This window comes from Palaemon carinicauda, chromosome 2, assembly GCF_036898095.1.
Source record: "Palaemon carinicauda isolate YSFRI2023 chromosome 2, ASM3689809v2, whole genome shotgun sequence".
NCBI classification, from domain to species: Eukaryota; Metazoa; Arthropoda; class Malacostraca; order Decapoda; family Palaemonidae; genus Palaemon; species Palaemon carinicauda.
Window position 1 is genome coordinate 88,328,045 of NC_090726.1, and position 18,509 is coordinate 88,346,553.

The following is an 18,509-nucleotide window of genomic DNA, read 5'->3' on the forward strand; positions in this document are numbered from 1 at the left end:
TGATTTTGGTGTTAATTTTATATTCTTTTAAAACTTCTATTAATACCTCCCTTTTTACAGAGTCAAATGCTTTACTAAAGTCTATCGCAGTTACTATTAGGGTTTTTTTGTTACTATAGCTCTCTTCCACACAATACTGTAATATAAAGATATTGTCCTCTATCCTGCCTCCACCTGTAAATCCTACTTGACATTAATTGTCTTCTTCATTCATTCTTATGTGATCTTCTATTTCCTCTTTCACCATCATCATGAATATTTTATAAGAAATATTTAATAGAGCTATGGGTCTTAGGTCTTTTGCCATTGGCCTTCTTTTCTTTTCAACCATCTTTGTTCTTGACTTCTTCCACATATTTGGTTTTTCTTTTTCGTCCAACTCATTTTGATAACATTTCTGCAAGGTTTCAAGACATATTTTGCTTTTTCCTAGTGCCTTATATAGCTCAGGTTTTAGGCCATCTGGTCCTGTCGCTTTTTTTGCCTTTAATTTTCCCAGGCAATTCTTTACTTTTTCTGTTGTGATTTTTTGGATTTTTCATTGGTTTTATTTTCCCTTTTGTTACCATTACAAGGTCATAGTGTTCCCTAAGTACGTCCGGGATATTATATTCATCAATTCTTGTGGTGTCTTCCCGATGCACTATTTCATTTTCATATTCTATCTGTTTTCCTCATTCCAAACTGAGTATTTTATTTTCATGCTTACAATATATAGTTTTCCAGTACTTGATTAATTCCTCTTTTGTTTCTTCTTTATTTAGCTTATTTCCTTGTTCTCCATAAAGTTGTATAACTTTGCCATGGGCTTTCTGTCTGTTCCTTATTCTGTCAATATGCTCCCAGAGTTTTTTATTTTTATCTATTTTTATTTCTTCTGTTATCTCTTTTTCAAATATAGTAATTTCTTTTTTTATCATTTCTTGCACTTCCCTCTTCTTTTGATCATATCTCTCTTCTAATACCTTTTTTACTTCGATATTGGATTCATTTCTTTTCTTTCTGTTTAAATCCTTCCTTTCCTTTATACCTTTTCTTATTTCATCGTTCATCCAGGGTTGCTCATGTACCTTTTCTTCATTGAGAACTTTCCTTTTATATACTCTTGCCAATTTTTCTTCTGCAGCCTCTTTTATTATCAGATCCATTCCTTCTATTCTGTCTATTTGTCTATTTCTTACAATTTCCTCTACTCTTGTTGTATATTCTCTTAAACTATTTTCATCTGTCCTAAAGTATTTTACTTCCTCCCATCTTCTGCAAGAGTCGTTTGGTCGAGGCGTTCGACGATCCTCCTTCTGCGGAGGCAAACGACAACGCTAGAGAGAAGCTACGCAAATGGGTGCGTGGCTTCCAGAAGAACGCCACCGGACCGTATCTTCCCAACGAAGACTTGAGGGCCTTGCTTTTCCCAAAGGCATCCAAAGACTCTGTGGTCCCCCGTGATCAGATCCCCACTGTCCAGATCGTGGTGTAACCTGATGTTGTCATGGCCCAGTCCATGCATGAGTGCCACCTAGATTCCGATAACGTGGAACGTATGTCGGAAGTGTCGGAAGAAACGGAGAAGAACCTCATGGGCGAGGAACTCGACTACGAGGAAGATCAGGTGGAATACCCTGATTCGGAGACCGAGGTCGCTCCTGCTCCTACTCCCGCAGCAACTCCTGCACCGTCCGAGGAACCTGTTCCTTCGACTTCTGCCACCCCGGACCCTCTTCCATCGGCCACTCAGGAGGTCTTCAAGATGCTTGAAGCCCTCGTGGAAAGAAAGCTACGAGAAACTTAGGAGCAATTCCGGACGACTATCGTTAGTCTTAACAACCGAAAAGGATTTCGGTTAAGGACCTCCCCACTTGCTCGGAAGCTAACCCATGGCAAAATCTACATCAGTGAAAGGGTTGGCTCTATCTTGCTGGAAGAAGTGGAATTCTTCCCGAATTTCGAGGCTTATCCGGACTGTTACGTCCGGCTCAGGTCCGAACCAGCCTCAAAGGAAGAGACCGAACCGAAGAAGGTTATCGTGTTCGATCTTGCGAAGGCCCAAGCTATGTTAGCCCAGGCGGTGAAGAGTAGGGGTTTCACCAACTCCACGATGCCGGCGCTTAGCAAGAAGCATCCAACCTTCGTTGCGCCAAATGCTGCGACCTTCCCCTTCATCAAAAAGGCCTTCACAGCGGTCTTAAAGGCAGTGGAGGAAGGGAAACCTTGCCCTGCACTGGAGGAGTGCAGACCCTTCTCCATTACTGTTCCTCTCGATGATAGGCACTGGAAAGACATCCAGTCAACCTTCACAGTAGGGAATCTAGAGCCTGACGTAGCTGGTCGTCAATTTAATGAGGACCTCCCAAGGCTAAATGATCACCTCCTTCGTAGGGAACAGGATACGAAGGAGAGGCTTGCCGCCTCGCTGTCCCACCAGGTACAGCAGGAACTTATGGCCGGGGATACTAGAGTCCTGGACTTTTATATGGTCCTAGCCAAATCGCACTTGGCAACGGTGACAAAGGACCTATATAGCTTCACTAGGGCTCGCAGAGCCTGTCGTGAATTCGTGTTCGCCAACGGGATGGTGAAACACGAACCCCGGAGGCTGATTTCCTCCAATATCTGGGGTAAGTATCTCTTCCCATCTTCTCTGGTGAAAGAGATTGTAGACAAAGCCGCCACGGAGAATAGGAACCTTCTCCATAAGTGGGGCATGTCAAAGAAAAGGAAATACTCTCAGGACGACGGCCCTCAGCCTAAGAGGAAAACCCAAAAGCCAAAACCCCAGCAACGTCAACAGAGACGACAGTTTCCGGGTACCGCTACTCCCCAAGTGGCCACACAGCCACAACAGACCTTTCAGTTGGTCCCCCAACCGGTGGTGTCGCAGTCACCGGTCTTCACCCCTGCATATGAGCAACACTCTACTACCTTTCGTCCCAGAGGTAGGAGCTCAAGCAGAGGCTCCGGCAGAGATTTTTCTCGCCGTCCCTCCAGAGGTAGAGGAGGAAGGGGAGCTAGCGGCCGAGGTGGCAAACCCTCGGGACACCAGAAGCAATGAAGTGCTTCCGTGGGAGGAAGACTCCGCCAATTCCAGGATCGTTGGACCTTCGATCCCTGGGCACACAGCATCGTCAAGAAGGGACTAGGCTGGAGCTGGACTCAACCCCCAGCCTTCCAGCAATTCTTCCAACAGTCAACCCCCCTCCTGGAAGAATATGTCCTAGAACTCTTGAACAAGAAGGTGATCAGGAGGGTAAAGTCAACCAGGTTCCAAGGGAGACTATTTTGCGTTCCCAAGAAAGACTCCGACAAACTCAGAATCATTCTAGACTTATCCCCCCTCAACAAGTTCATTGCGAACAACAAATTCAAGATGCTGACTCTGCAACAAATAAGGACCCTTCTGCCTCAAAGGGCAAACACGGTCTCCATAGACCTGGTGGATGCCTACTGGCACATTCCAATGAATCATTACGCTTCCTCCTACCTAGGATTTTGACTCCAAAGGAAAAGTTATGCCTTCAGGGCCATGCCCTTCTGGCTCAACGTGGCTCCACGGATCTTCACCAAGCTGGCAGACGCCATCGTCCAACAGCTCCATCTTCAGGGCGTCCAAGTGATGGCCTACCTAGACGACTGGTTAGTCTGGGCGACATCGCCCGAAGATTATGTAAGAGCCTGCAACAAAGTCACCCAGTTCCTAGAGCATCTGGGATTCAAGATAAACACCGAGAAATCTCGCCTCTCTCCAGCTCAGAAGTTCAAATGGTTGGGAATCCATTGGGATCTTCAGTCACACCGCCTTTCCATCCCACAGAAGAAAAGGAAAGAAATAGCAGGGTCTGTCAGAAGACTTCTAAAATCCAAACGGATCTCAAGACGACAGCAGGAACAAGTTCTCGGCTCTCTACAGTTCGCCTCTGTGACAAACCCAGTGTTTCGTGCACAGCTAAAGGATGCCGCGGGAGTCTGGTGACGTTTCGCATCCATCGCTCGAAGAGACCTCAAGAGACGGCTTCCAAACAGACTTCGCTCACTTTTAAAGCCGTGGTCGGAAGCAAAGGCCCTGAAAAGGTCCATTCCTCTTCAACACCCGCCTCCATCGATCAACATCCACACCGACGCTTCACTGGAGGGTTGGGGAGGTCACTCCCACCAACGACAGGTTCAAGGAACATAGTCTTCCCTATTCAAGACGTTTCACATCAACATCTTGGAGGCCATGGCGGTTCTTCTCACCCTGAAGAAACTCTCCCCGCCTACCTCGATCCACATTCGTCTGACTCTGGACAACTCGGTGGTAGTCAGATGTCTCAATCGTCAGGGCTCGAGATCGCCCCAGATAAATCAGGTACTTCTTCCGATCTTTCGTTTGGCAGAAAAGAAGAAATGGCACCTGTCTGCAGTTCACCTACAAGGATTCCGCAACGTGACGGCGGACGCTCTATCAAGGACAAGCCCAATAGAGTCGGAATGGTCTCTAGACGCAAGGTCATTCTCCTTCATCTCTCACCAAGTCCCGGAACTTCAGATCGATCTCTTCGCGACGAGTGACAACAATCAACTTCCTCGATAAGTGGCCCCGTACGAGGACCCCAAGGCAGAAGCAGTGGATGCCATGTCACTGGATTGGAACAGATGGTCCAGGATATACCTGTTCCCTCCCCCCCAACCTTCTGCTGAAAGTCCTCTCCAAACTGAGAACCTTCAGAGGGACAGCAGCCCTAGTGGCTCCCAAGTGGCCCCGGAGCAATTGGTACCCTCTGGTCCTGGAGCTGCAGCCCACGCTGATCCCCCTACCGGGCCCAGTTCTCTCTCAACAAGTACAGAAGTCGACTGTCTTCGCTTCATCACTGAAAGTCAGGGACCTTCATCTCATGATTTTCTCTCCTTAGCCGCAAAGAAAAGGTTTGGAATCTCGAAGAAAAGTTTAGACTTCCTTGAGGAATACAAGACGGCAATACGAATCTTCCTGGAGAAAGTGGGTCTCTTTCGTCAAGGCAAAAAATCCTACGGAAATCACCATTGATTTTTGTATGTCCTTCTTCATTCACCTTCATGGACAAGGCTTAGCAGCCAACACGATTTCCACCTGCAAATCGGCTTTGACTAGACCACTCCTGTACGCCCTCCAGATTGATTTGTCCAGTGATATCTTCAATAAATTGCCAAAGGCATGCGCTAGACTACGCCCAGCACCTCCGCCAAACCTTACCTCCTGGTCCCTGGACAAGGTGCTCCATTTTGCCTCTAACCTGGACAACGATTCGTGCCCTCTAAAAGACTTGACTCAAAAAGTTATCTTCCTTTTTGCTCTCGCCTCGGGAGCCCGAGTCAGTGAAATAGTGGCATTATCAAGAGAAGAGGGTCATATCCTATTCGCAAATACAGGAGAACTTACCCTCTTCCCTGATCCGAAGTTTCTCGCTAAGAATGAACTACCCACCAAGAGATGGGGCCCTTGGAGAATCTGCCCCCTGAAGGAAGATGTCTCTCTATGCCCAGTGGAGAGTCTTAAGGTCTATCTTCGAAGAACTTCAGACTTCGGTGGAGGACAACTCTTCAAAGGAGAAACATCGGGTCGCGACTTGTCACTGAAACAACTAAGAGCGAAAATCACCTACTTCATTCGCAGAGCGGATCCTGACAGTACACCCGCGGGTCATGATCCTAGAAAAGTCGCGTCTTCTCTGATCTTCTTCTAGAGTATGGATTTCGAAAGCCTCAAGAGCTTCACAGGCTGGAAATCATCGCGTGTTTTCTTCAAGCACTATGCAAAGCAAGTGCACGAAGTTAAACATTTCGTGGTAGCCGCAGGTAGTGTTATGAAACCTGCTGTTTAACTCTGTATAGAACAGCGAGTTACTTAGGACTGTAACTCTCCAGGTGCCTGTGTTGACCCTGTGGTGATACATAGTGATTTCATGGACACTTAGTGTTTCTAATAGACTGTTCCTACCAAGGTGAAATGTCATAGACTTTACATGAGTGCCACATGCTCTAGGCGGCCCAGGGGTTCTCAACCTTTTTCCCGTCAAGTACCCCATGAGATATAAGACCATTTACCAGTACCCCCCGGTAATCTGACATCGAACAAAATGGTAATTTAGTAACTAACTCAATGTACAATGGTACAACATAGGATATTATGAAATTATTCAAATTTTTATTACTTTATTGAGATGAAACATGAATATTCCAAGTATTTTACAGTGATACTACACATGCAGAAATGAAACAATATTTCCTTTATCAACCATTACTGAACTTCAGTGTGAAGGCTGTGCCTGTCTGTTACAAACAAGTTTCTCAATTCGAGGAGCAGTATTAGACAGGCACAATCGTAGGTCATATTCCACATTAAGCCGTGATCGATGTTTGGTTTTCATGTTCAACAGCGTTGAAAATCCTTGCTCACACAGATAAGTACTAGGGAACATCAACAAAGAGTTCAGAACTACTTTAGATACAACAGGGTAAATCTCACTCATTTTAGCCCAGAACTTGGTTAGGGAAAGTGTTTCAAATGCATCTTTTGCAACAGAGTCGTTCACCAACTCTAAGAACTCCTCTTGCATGTTATCTGGGAGAAGGTGCACATTCACAATGAAAGGGTTTCTAATCAATTTTGATTCCAATTCACTCAATTCAGGGAAGTAAGACTACAGCTCCATCCGCAGAGAAGCTAGATGTGATTGCACAAGTTGCATCACATCTTGTTTCCCAGTGTTTTGACTTTTATCAAGTGCCTCACCAAGGTGTTCAAACATGCTAAGATTTCCATCTTTGACCTTCCCTTCCCAAAGCTCCAGCTTCATGGTCAGTGACCTAAGTTTGTCCATGAAATCACTCACTGTGGCAAAACGGCCTTGGAGGGATAAGTTAAATGAGTTGAGGCGTAAGAATATGTCACTCAGGTAGGCCAGCTTCTGAAGCCACTGGCTGTCTGACAATTTCTTGGTGAACTCAAGTGACTTTGCCTTGTTGTCACATTTGAAGAATTCAGTGAGCTCCTCCTTTAGTGATTCTACTCTTGATACCACATTCCCCCTCGACAGCCAGCGAACCTCAGTGTGAAGGAGCAACACTTCTTCATCACTTCCAAACTCTTGGCACAGAAGGGAAAACAGTCTTGTATTTAGGGCGCTTGACTTGATGGCATTTACCATGTGCACAACATCATCCAGGACTAATTTTAAATCAGGTGGGAGAGTTTTGGATGCCAGGGCATATCTATGAAGCATGCAATGAAGATGCTTGGTTTCAGGATTCACCTGATTCACTCTTCCTCGAAATCCTGATCGACGACCAAGCATTGCTGGTGCTCCGTCAGTTGTGCATGCACATACATTATTCCAAGACAGTCCTTCTTTCTCAAAAAACAATGAGACTTCATTGAAAATGTCTTCACCTCTAGTAGTCGTATTCAAGGTATGACAGAACAAAAACTCTTCCTTGAAATCTTGACCAGTGACGTATCGCACAAACACTAGGAGTTGTGCACAAGCAGCCACGTCAGTCGACTCGTCAAGCTGGATTGCAAATTTTCCTAAAGAGGCTTCCTTTAATTCAGCAATTACTTGTTGTTTGACATCCTCAGACATATCTACTATTCGTCAATGAACAGTATCATTTGAGAGAGGTACTGATGTGACCTTCTGCTCAGCATCACAACCAATAACACAACGTATTATATCTTTGCAGCAAGGAACTATCAACTTTTCTGCAATGTTGTGAGGTTTCTTTTCTTGTGCAATTCTCAGTGATACCATGTAGGATGCACGCAAACCAGCTTCATTTTGTTGCCTGAAATGTCCCGAACGATCGAAGCGTGCTCGCTTCAATCCCTCTTCCTTTTGCTTGAAGAAAGCAGCATTCTTGCTTATAAAACTTGGATGACAGCTGTTTAGATGGCGTTTGAGAAAGCTAGGCTTCATGCACTCCAGGGACAAAACTTTGTGGCATAATACACACTGTGGAAATTCAATCCCACTTTTGTTGATAGCAGTGAATCCATACTGAATGTAGCTTTCATCATACTGCCGTTTCTTCGCTGATGAGGCCATAACGATATCTGGAATTGTAGAAGAGGAACTTTTTTATAACTAAAGCTATATACACGTACGAGTATACTGTGTAATGCATGTATAATATTGCCAATGATAAAAGAATATTCAATACAGAATAAAAAAAAACACGAACTAACCTCATTTAAGCAAACAAAAGGCGTTGGAGACAGGAGCAACAACTACGATGTGCATCAGTGTCTGTTGGCTAGCTGAGTGAGCTGACTGTCCAGTGTCCACGTAACCGTCCCCCACCCTCACTCACGTTGCTGTTTGAAATTAAACCGACACGATATGGCGCGCCCCTCCGTCACACACACACACACACACACACTCTCTCTCTCTCTCTCTCTCTCTCTCTCTCTCTCTCTCTCTCTCTCTCTCTCTCTCTCTCTGAGCAGATGTAACTATCTAAAAAAAATTTTTTCGTCAGCCATCTAAGTACCCCTTGAAATCTGGTTTTGAACCCCTGGGGGTTCGCGAACCCCAGGTTGAGAACCCCTGCGAGTCTAGGGCATGATGTGTTTTCTTTGAAAAAGATTGACGTTCCTCTGGAACTTGTGTTTCTAAAAGTAAAAATTCTTTTCAGATTCAAGATTGAAGTCTTTATATTCTATGAACATTATTCTTTATTATTGTAAATAAACTTTACATTTATTATTGTAATTTTTATCACAATAATCTGCAATCTTTGAAATATAATGTCTATTTTATTACATGTGCGTCTCTCTCCGCTCCTATTCTTTATTAAGAAATATACGATTGTTATAGTTTCATTTACCCCTTTCTTTCTAAAGGAGAAGAATAATATATATAATTGTATTATATACTCACTCATGCTTTGATAATATTCCTACCTGAATATTAACTTTGTCCTGCCTCCAAGACCAGATTGATCTCTCCTCCAGGGAGTGTAGTAAATGTTAATCACTTACCTATGCTTGATAATATTCCTACCCGAATATTAACCTTATGTCTTGTCTCCGAGTCCTGCACGAACTCTCCGCAGGGTGAGTAGCTCTTCAATGATCGCTTCGAGATATTGGTATGGTCCACCAGGACTTCTCTGCCAGGGGGCAGGAAGCTAGTTCTTCACGGAATCTCTAGTAAGGACATGTTACATACCTCTATTCGAAGCCCTTGGCACTTGCATAAAAAGGGGGAAAATTTCCCCGATACATTAATTCTCTGGTACACATCCATCAGGACGTCATGGCTTGAGCCCAAAAAACGGATTTTGAGCGAAGCAAAAAATCTATTTTTGGGTGAGACAGCCATGACGTCCTGATGGACCCTCCCGTCTATTCTAGTCCAGCCTTTCAGGCCCCACCCTGTCCTGCTGTATCATGGAGATTAGCAAGAAGCTGGGCTCAGGATGAGGACGGACATGACGTCATTTAGCAATGGCGCCCGTTTGTTTACGTCTCGAGTACCAGAAGCAGCCACGGATGAGTGTAACTGTGGAACGGCTCCCCAGTTATTCTCCACCTTTCCATATCGAAGTGTTAACTCTATATGGGGTGCAGATAGCTATGTGGCGTGTTAATACATGCGTCCCCTGTTGATATACGATATCCTAGAGGGAAACCTTTAGGGTACTCGCACCAGAAGTTAGAATTCTGTGATAACCTTTAGTTTAATTCTCTGGGAATATCCACTGTAGTTAAATATACCCTAGGAAGCTACTGAAGGAACCTTCCATCAGGACGTCATGGCTATCTCACCCAAAAATAGATTTTTCGCTTCGCTCAAAATCCGTTTATTATTATACGGCGCCTCTAATATTTATCTTCTTGTACTGTTTTGTCTTTTCTTACACATTAGATTTAAAACTTCTTTTTTTTATATTTGTTTCACTAAATAAAAATAATCCTACTATTTTCTTTAGGTCTTCGTCGTATGGTTGTTGTAGCTCAATTACTTCATTCCTTTCTTTTCTATATGCCTGGCAAAATAACAAAAAATATATCTAATATTCCTCCTCATTTTGACAAAAATTAGAGTTTATATTCCCTCTATTGTGTCTATTTACAATATTTAGTTTTAACGTATTAGTTCTTGCCCTAAAAAATATCACTGAAGCAAATGTATTGTCATAAATTAACTCTTCTTTAATTGCTTTCTTCCACGTTCTATATATTTCTAAGCTCACTTTACTTTCTATTTCTTCTTTCCACTTTTCAGTATCCCACTTTCTGGTTTTCGATTTTATTTCTGCCTTGTTCATTCTTCTTATTTGTCTTATGCCTAAACTTAATTCTTCCAAATACTTTGCAGGTTGTTTCCACCATCTTCCTCCTTTTTCTCGAATATCCTGGATAATTATTTTCAGTATTTCCTTCTTTCCATTCAGGGTACGATTTAAGTACTGCAGCTTCCCATCTATCACCCTTGATTTCATAGAAGATGCATCTATCTCCCCTTTTAGAGTAGTATTAGCTGTGCTTTTTGTGGTACCTAAAATCTTCCTGTATACCCCATTCTCTATTCTTTGTAGTTTCTCTATTTCAGTTTCTGTTAGATTTATAACACTTGTTCCATACAAAATAGATAGTAAGGCAATACTTTTCCAGAACGTTTTTCCTATCATTACTTTATTGCAACTTTTCTCTATAACCGAATATGTTAAATTAGCTAATTTTTGTGCCTTTTCTATCATTACCCTTTTCTGAGTTTTAAACATATTCCTACTATTGTCTTGCTTTATTCCCAAGTATGTCAAACTTTCTACTACTTTGATTCCCTCTATGTTATCTGGCTTTTCTTTCATATTGTAAATCATAATATTCCTCTTTTCTTTATTAATTTCTAACCCACATTTCTTACTAGTTTCTACTAATATCTGGATGTTACGTTTTGCATTATGTATATCCTGTGCAATTATTAAGGCATCATCTGCAAAAAATAATGATTCTATCTTTATTAATTGATTTCTGAAACCGTTTCCTTCCTCTTCTATTTTCTTCATAACAATATACGTAATCAGTTTAAAAAGTGAAGTTGATCCTGTGCAACCTTGTTCAATTCCACGTGTAACCTCCATTTCTTGTTCTATACCTTCTCCTAAGTCAATGCCCGTAGTATCTCCTTGATAAATATTTGCAATTGCACTTATGATTTTGGTGTTAATTTTATATTCTTTTAAAACTTCTATTAATACCTCCCTTTTTACAGAGTCAAATGCTTTACTAAAGTCTATCGCAGTTACTATTAGGGTTTTTTTGTTACTATAGCTCTCTTCCACACAATACTGTAATATAAAGATATTGTCCTCTATCCTGCCTCCACCTGTAAATCCTACTTGACATTAATTGTCTTCTTCATTCATTCTTATGTGATCTTCTATTTCCTCTTTCACCATCATCATGAATATTTTATAAGAAATATTTAATAGAGCTATGGGTCTTAGGTCTTTTGCCATTGGCCTTCTTTTCTTTTCAACCATCTTTGTTCTTGACTTCTTCCACATATTTGGTTTTTCTTTTTCGTCCAACTCATTTTGATAACATTTCTGCAAGGTTTCAAGACATATTTTGCTTTTTCCTAGTGCCTTATATAGCTCAGGTTTTAGGCCATCTGGTCCTGTCGCTTTTTTTGCCTTTAATTTTCCCAGGCAATTCTTTACTTTTTCTGTTGTGATTTTTTGGATTTTTCATTGGTTTTATTTTCCCTTTTGTTACCATTACAAGGTCATAGTGTTCCCTAAGTACGTCCGGGATATTATATTCATCAATTCTTGTGGTGTCTTCCCGATGCACTATTTCATTTTCATATTCTATCTGTTTTCCTCATTCCAAACTGAGTATTTTATTTTCATGCTTACAATATATAGTTTTCCAGTACTTGATTAATTCCTCTTTTGTTTCTTCTTTATTTAGCTTATTTCCTTGTTCTCCATAAAGTTGTATAACTTTGCCATGGGCTTTCTGTCTGTTCCTTATTCTGTCAATATGCTCCCAGAGTTTTTTATTTTTATCTATTTTTATTTCTTCTGTTATCTCTTTTTCAAATATAGTAATTTCTTTTTTTATCATTTCTTGCACTTCCCTCTTCTTTTGATCATATCTCTCTTCTAATACCTTTTTTACTTCGATATTGGATTCATTTCTTTTCTTTCTGTTTAAATCCTTCCTTTCCTTTATACCTTTTCTTATTTCATCGTTCATCCAGGGTTGCTCATGTACCTTTTCTTCATTGAGAACTTTCCTTTTATATACTCTTGCCAATTTTTCTTCTGCAGCCTCTTTTATTATCAGATCCATTCCTTCTATTCTGTCTATTTGTCTATTTCTTACAATTTCCTCTACTCTTGTTGTATATTCTCTTAAACTATTTTCATCTGTCCTAAAGTATTTTACTTCCTCCCATCTTCTGCAAGAGTCGTTTGGTCGAGGCGTTCGACGATCCTCCTTCTGCGGAGGCAAACGACAACGCTAGAGAGAAGCTACGCAAATGGGTGCGTGGCTTCCAGAAGAACGCCACCGGACCGTATCTTCCCAACGAAGACTTGAGGGCCTTGCTTTTCCCAAAGGCATCCAAAGACTCTGTGGTCCCCCGTGATCAGATCCCCACTGTCCAGATCGTGGTGTAACCTGATGTTGTCATGGCCCAGTCCATGCATGAGTGCCACCTAGATTCCGATAACGTGGAACGTATGTCGGAAGTGTCGGAAGAAACGGAGAAGAACCTCATGGGCGAGGAACTCGACTACGAGGAAGATCAGGTGGAATACCCTGATTCGGAGACCGAGGTCGCTCCTGCTCCTACTCCCGCAGCAACTCCTGCACCGTCCGAGGAACCTGTTCCTTCGACTTCTGCCACCCCGGACCCTCTTCCATCGGCCACTCAGGAGGTCTTCAAGATGCTTGAAGCCCTCGTGGAAAGAAAGCTACGAGAAACTTAGGAGCAATTCCGGACGACTATCGTTAGTCTTAACAACCGAAAAGGATTTCGGTTAAGGACCTCCCCACTTGCTCGGAAGCTAACCCATGGCAAAATCTACATCAGTGAAAGGGTTGGCTCTATCTTGCTGGAAGAAGTGGAATTCTTCCCGAATTTCGAGGCTTATCCGGACTGTTACGTCCGGCTCAGGTCCGAACCAGCCTCAAAGGAAGAGACCGAACCGAAGAAGGTTATCGTGTTCGATCTTGCGAAGGCCCAAGCTATGTTAGCCCAGGCGGTGAAGAGTAGGGGTTTCACCAACTCCACGATGCCGGCGCTTAGCAAGAAGCATCCAACCTTCGTTGCGCCAAATGCTGCGACCTTCCCCTTCATCAAAAAGGCCTTCACAGCGGTCTTAAAGGCAGTGGAGGAAGGGAAACCTTGCCCTGCACTGGAGGAGTGCAGACCCTTCTCCATTACTGTTCCTCTCGATGATAGGCACTGGAAAGACATCCAGTCAACCTTCACAGTAGGGAATCTAGAGCCTGACGTAGCTGGTCGTCAATTTAATGAGGACCTCCCAAGGCTAAATGATCACCTCCTTCGTAGGGAACAGGATACGAAGGAGAGGCTTGCCGCCTCGCTGTCCCACCAGGTACAGCAGGAACTTATGGCCGGGGATACTAGAGTCCTGGACTTTTATATGGTCCTAGCCAAATCGCACTTGGCAACGGTGACAAAGGACCTATATAGCTTCACTAGGGCTCGCAGAGCCTGTCGTGAATTCGTGTTCGCCAACGGGATGGTGAAACACGAACCCCGGAGGCTGATTTCCTCCAATATCTGGGGTAAGTATCTCTTCCCATCTTCTCTGGTGAAAGAGATTGTAGACAAAGCCGCCACGGAGAATAGGAACCTTCTCCATAAGTGGGGCATGTCAAAGAAAAGGAAATACTCTCAGGACGACGGCCCTCAGCCTAAGAGGAAAACCCAAAAGCCAAAACCCCAGCAACGTCAACAGAGACGACAGTTTCCGGGTACCGCTACTCCCCAAGTGGCCACACAGCCACAACAGACCTTTCAGTTGGTCCCCCAACCGGTGGTGTCGCAGTCACCGGTCTTCACCCCTGCATATGAGCAACACTCTACTACCTTTCGTCCCAGAGGTAGGAGCTCAAGCAGAGGCTCCGGCAGAGATTTTTCTCGCCGTCCCTCCAGAGGTAGAGGAGGAAGGGGAGCTAGCGGCCGAGGTGGCAAACCCTCGGGACACCAGAAGCAATGAAGTGCTTCCGTGGGAGGAAGACTCCGCCAATTCCAGGATCGTTGGACCTTCGATCCCTGGGCACACAGCATCGTCAAGAAGGGACTAGGCTGGAGCTGGACTCAACCCCCAGCCTTCCAGCAATTCTTCCAACAGTCAACCCCCCTCCTGGAAGAATATGTCCTAGAACTCTTGAACAAGAAGGTGATCAGGAGGGTAAAGTCAACCAGGTTCCAAGGGAGACTATTTTGCGTTCCCAAGAAAGACTCCGACAAACTCAGAATCATTCTAGACTTATCCCCCCTCAACAAGTTCATTGCGAACAACAAATTCAAGATGCTGACTCTGCAACAAATAAGGACCCTTCTGCCTCAAAGGGCAAACACGGTCTCCATAGACCTGGTGGATGCCTACTGGCACATTCCAATGAATCATTACGCTTCCTCCTACCTAGGATTTTGACTCCAAAGGAAAAGTTATGCCTTCAGGGCCATGCCCTTCTGGCTCAACGTGGCTCCACGGATCTTCACCAAGCTGGCAGACGCCATCGTCCAACAGCTCCATCTTCAGGGCGTCCAAGTGATGGCCTACCTAGACGACTGGTTAGTCTGGGCGACATCGCCCGAAGATTATGTAAGAGCCTGCAACAAAGTCACCCAGTTCCTAGAGCATCTGGGATTCAAGATAAACACCGAGAAATCTCGCCTCTCTCCAGCTCAGAAGTTCAAATGGTTGGGAATCCATTGGGATCTTCAGTCACACCGCCTTTCCATCCCACAGAAGAAAAGGAAAGAAATAGCAGGGTCTGTCAGAAGACTTCTAAAATCCAAACGGATCTCAAGACGACAGCAGGAACAAGTTCTCGGCTCTCTACAGTTCGCCTCTGTGACAAACCCAGTGTTTCGTGCACAGCTAAAGGATGCCGCGGGAGTCTGGTGACGTTTCGCATCCATCGCTCGAAGAGACCTCAAGAGACGGCTTCCAAACAGACTTCGCTCACTTTTAAAGCCGTGGTCGGAAGCAAAGGCCCTGAAAAGGTCCATTCCTCTTCAACACCCGCCTCCATCGATCAACATCCACACCGACGCTTCACTGGAGGGTTGGGGAGGTCACTCCCACCAACGACAGGTTCAAGGAACATAGTCTTCCCTATTCAAGACGTTTCACATCAACATCTTGGAGGCCATGGCGGTTCTTCTCACCCTGAAGAAACTCTCCCCGCCTACCTCGATCCACATTCGTCTGACTCTGGACAACTCGGTGGTAGTCAGATGTCTCAATCGTCAGGGCTCGAGATCGCCCCAGATAAATCAGGTACTTCTTCCGATCTTTCGTTTGGCAGAAAAGAAGAAATGGCACCTGTCTGCAGTTCACCTACAAGGATTCCGCAACGTGACGGCGGACGCTCTATCAAGGACAAGCCCAATAGAGTCGGAATGGTCTCTAGACGCAAGGTCATTCTCCTTCATCTCTCACCAAGTCCCGGAACTTCAGATCGATCTCTTCGCGACGAGTGACAACAATCAACTTCCTCGATAAGTGGCCCCGTACGAGGACCCCAAGGCAGAAGCAGTGGATGCCATGTCACTGGATTGGAACAGATGGTCCAGGATATACCTGTTCCCTCCCCCCCAACCTTCTGCTGAAAGTCCTCTCCAAACTGAGAACCTTCAGAGGGACAGCAGCCCTAGTGGCTCCCAAGTGGCCCCGGAGCAATTGGTACCCTCTGGTCCTGGAGCTGCAGCCCACGCTGATCCCCCTACCGGGCCCAGTTCTCTCTCAACAAGTACAGAAGTCGACTGTCTTCGCTTCATCACTGAAAGTCAGGGACCTTCATCTCATGATTTTCTCTCCTTAGCCGCAAAGAAAAGGTTTGGAATCTCGAAGAAAAGTTTAGACTTCCTTGAGGAATACAAGACGGCAATACGAATCTTCCTGGAGAAAGTGGGTCTCTTTCGTCAAGGCAAAAAATCCTACGGAAATCACCATTGATTTTTGTATGTCCTTCTTCATTCACCTTCATGGACAAGGCTTAGCAGCCAACACGATTTCCACCTGCAAATCGGCTTTGACTAGACCACTCCTGTACGCCCTCCAGATTGATTTGTCCAGTGATATCTTCAATAAATTGCCAAAGGCATGCGCTAGACTACGCCCAGCACCTCCGCCAAACCTTACCTCCTGGTCCCTGGACAAGGTGCTCCATTTTGCCTCTAACCTGGACAACGATTCGTGCCCTCTAAAAGACTTGACTCAAAAAGTTATCTTCCTTTTTGCTCTCGCCTCGGGAGCCCGAGTCAGTGAAATAGTGGCATTATCAAGAGAAGAGGGTCATATCCTATTCGCAAATACAGGAGAACTTACCCTCTTCCCTGATCCGAAGTTTCTCGCTAAGAATGAACTACCCACCAAGAGATGGGGCCCTTGGAGAATCTGCCCCCTGAAGGAAGATGTCTCTCTATGCCCAGTGGAGAGTCTTAAGGTCTATCTTCGAAGAACTTCAGACTTCGGTGGAGGACAACTCTTCAAAGGAGAAACATCGGGTCGCGACTTGTCACTGAAACAACTAAGAGCGAAAATCACCTACTTCATTCGCAGAGCGGATCCTGACAGTACACCCGCGGGTCATGATCCTAGAAAAGTCGCGTCTTCTCTGATCTTCTTCTAGAGTATGGATTTCGAAAGCCTCAAGAGCTTCACAGGCTGGAAATCATCGCGTGTTTTCTTCAAGCACTATGCAAAGCAAGTGCACGAAGTTAAACATTTCGTGGTAGCCGCAGGTAGTGTTATGAAACCTGCTGTTTAACTCTGTATAGAACAGCGAGTTACTTAGGACTGTAACTCTCCAGGTGCCTGTGTTGACCCTGTGGTGATACATAGTGATTTCATGGACACTTAGTGTTTCTAATAGACTGTTCCTACCAAGGTGAAATGTCATAGACTTTACATGAGTGCCACATGCTCTAGGCTCGGAGTCTAGGGCATGATGTGTTTTCTTTGAAAAAGATTGACGTTCCTCTGGAACTTGTGTTTCTAAAAGTAAAAATTCTTTTCAGATTCAAGATTGAAGTCTTTATATTCTATGAACATTATTCTTTATTATTGTAAATAAACTTTACATTTATTATTGTAATTTTTATCACAATAATCTGCAATCTTTGAAATATAATGTCTATTTTATTACATGTGCGTCTCTCTCCGCTCCTATTCTTTATTAAGAAATATACGATTGTTATAGTTTCATTTACCCCTTTCTTTCTAAAGGAGAAGAATAATATATATAATTGTATTATATACTCACTCATGCTTTGATAATATTCCTACCTGAATATTAACTTTGTCCTGCCTCCAAGACCAGATTGATCTCTCCTCCAGGGAGTGTAGTAAATGTTAATCACTTACCTATGCTTGATAATATTCCTACCCGAATATTAACCTTATGTCTTGTCTCCGAGTCCTGCACGAACTCTCCGCAGGGTGAGTAGCTCTTCAATGATCGCTTCGAGATATTGGTATGGTCCACCAGGACTTCTCTGCCAGGGGGCAGGAAGCTAGTTCTTCACGGAATCTCTAGTAAGGACATGTTACATACCTCTATTCGAAGCCCTTGGCACTTGCATAAAAAGGGGGAAAATTTCCCCGATACATTAATTCTCTGGTACACATCCATCAGGACGTCATGGCTTGAGCCCAAAAAACGGATTTTGAGCGAAGCAAAAAATCTATTTTTGGGTGAGACAGCCATGACGTCCTGATGGACCCTCCCGTCTATTCTAGTCCAGCCTTTCAGGCCCCACCCTGTCCTGCTGTATCATGGAGATTAGCAAGAAGCTGGGCTCAGGATGAGGACGGACATGACGTCATTTAGCAATGGCGCCCGTTTGTTTACGTCTCGAGTACCAGAAGCAGCCACGGATGAGTGTAACTGTGGAACGGCTCCCCAGTTATTCTCCACCTTTCCATATCGAAGTGTTAACTCTATATGGGGTGCAGATAGCTATGTGGCGTGTTAATACATGCGTCCCCTGTTGATATACGATATCCTAGAGGGAAACCTTTAGGGTACTCGCACCAGAAGTTAGAATTCTGTGATAACCTTTAGTTTAATTCTCTGGGAATATCCACTGTAGTTAAATATACCCTAGGAAGCTACTGAAGGAACCTTCCATCAGGACGTCATGGCTATCTCACCCAAAAATAGATTTTTCGCTTCGCTCAAAATCCGTTTATTATTATACGGCGCCTCTAATATTTATCTTCTTGTACTGTTTTGTCTTTTCTTACACATTAGATTTAAAACTTCTTTTTTT

General features: G+C 44.0%; 3 protein-coding genes across 3 annotated transcripts; all 3 read right to left on the bottom strand.

The window, feature by feature from the left end:
• Window positions 1-6,260: 6,260 nt before the first annotated feature.
• On the bottom strand, window positions 6,261-6,569 carry LOC137618266 (protein FAM200A-like). The gene has a single exon (XM_068348434.1). The coding sequence runs from the start codon at window positions 6,567-6,569 to the stop codon at window positions 6,261-6,263; it is 309 nt and encodes a 102-aa protein (XP_068204535.1).
• Window positions 6,570-6,653: 84 nt separating this feature from the next.
• LOC137618273 (zinc finger BED domain-containing protein 5-like) lies at window positions 6,654-8,555 on the bottom strand. The gene is made up of 2 exons (XM_068348446.1): window positions 8,198-8,555; window positions 6,654-8,065 (listed from the first exon to the last, which is right to left on the bottom strand). The coding sequence occupies exon 2, from the start codon at window positions 7,593-7,595 to the stop codon at window positions 6,654-6,656; it is 942 nt and encodes a 313-aa protein (XP_068204547.1). The 5' UTR covers window positions 7,596-8,065; window positions 8,198-8,555.
• LOC137618282 (protein FAM200C-like) lies at window positions 7,608-8,057 on the bottom strand. Its single transcript, XM_068348454.1, has one exon. The coding sequence runs from the start codon at window positions 8,055-8,057 to the stop codon at window positions 7,608-7,610; it is 450 nt and encodes a 149-aa protein (XP_068204555.1).
• Window positions 8,556-18,509: the final 9,954 nt, after the last annotated feature.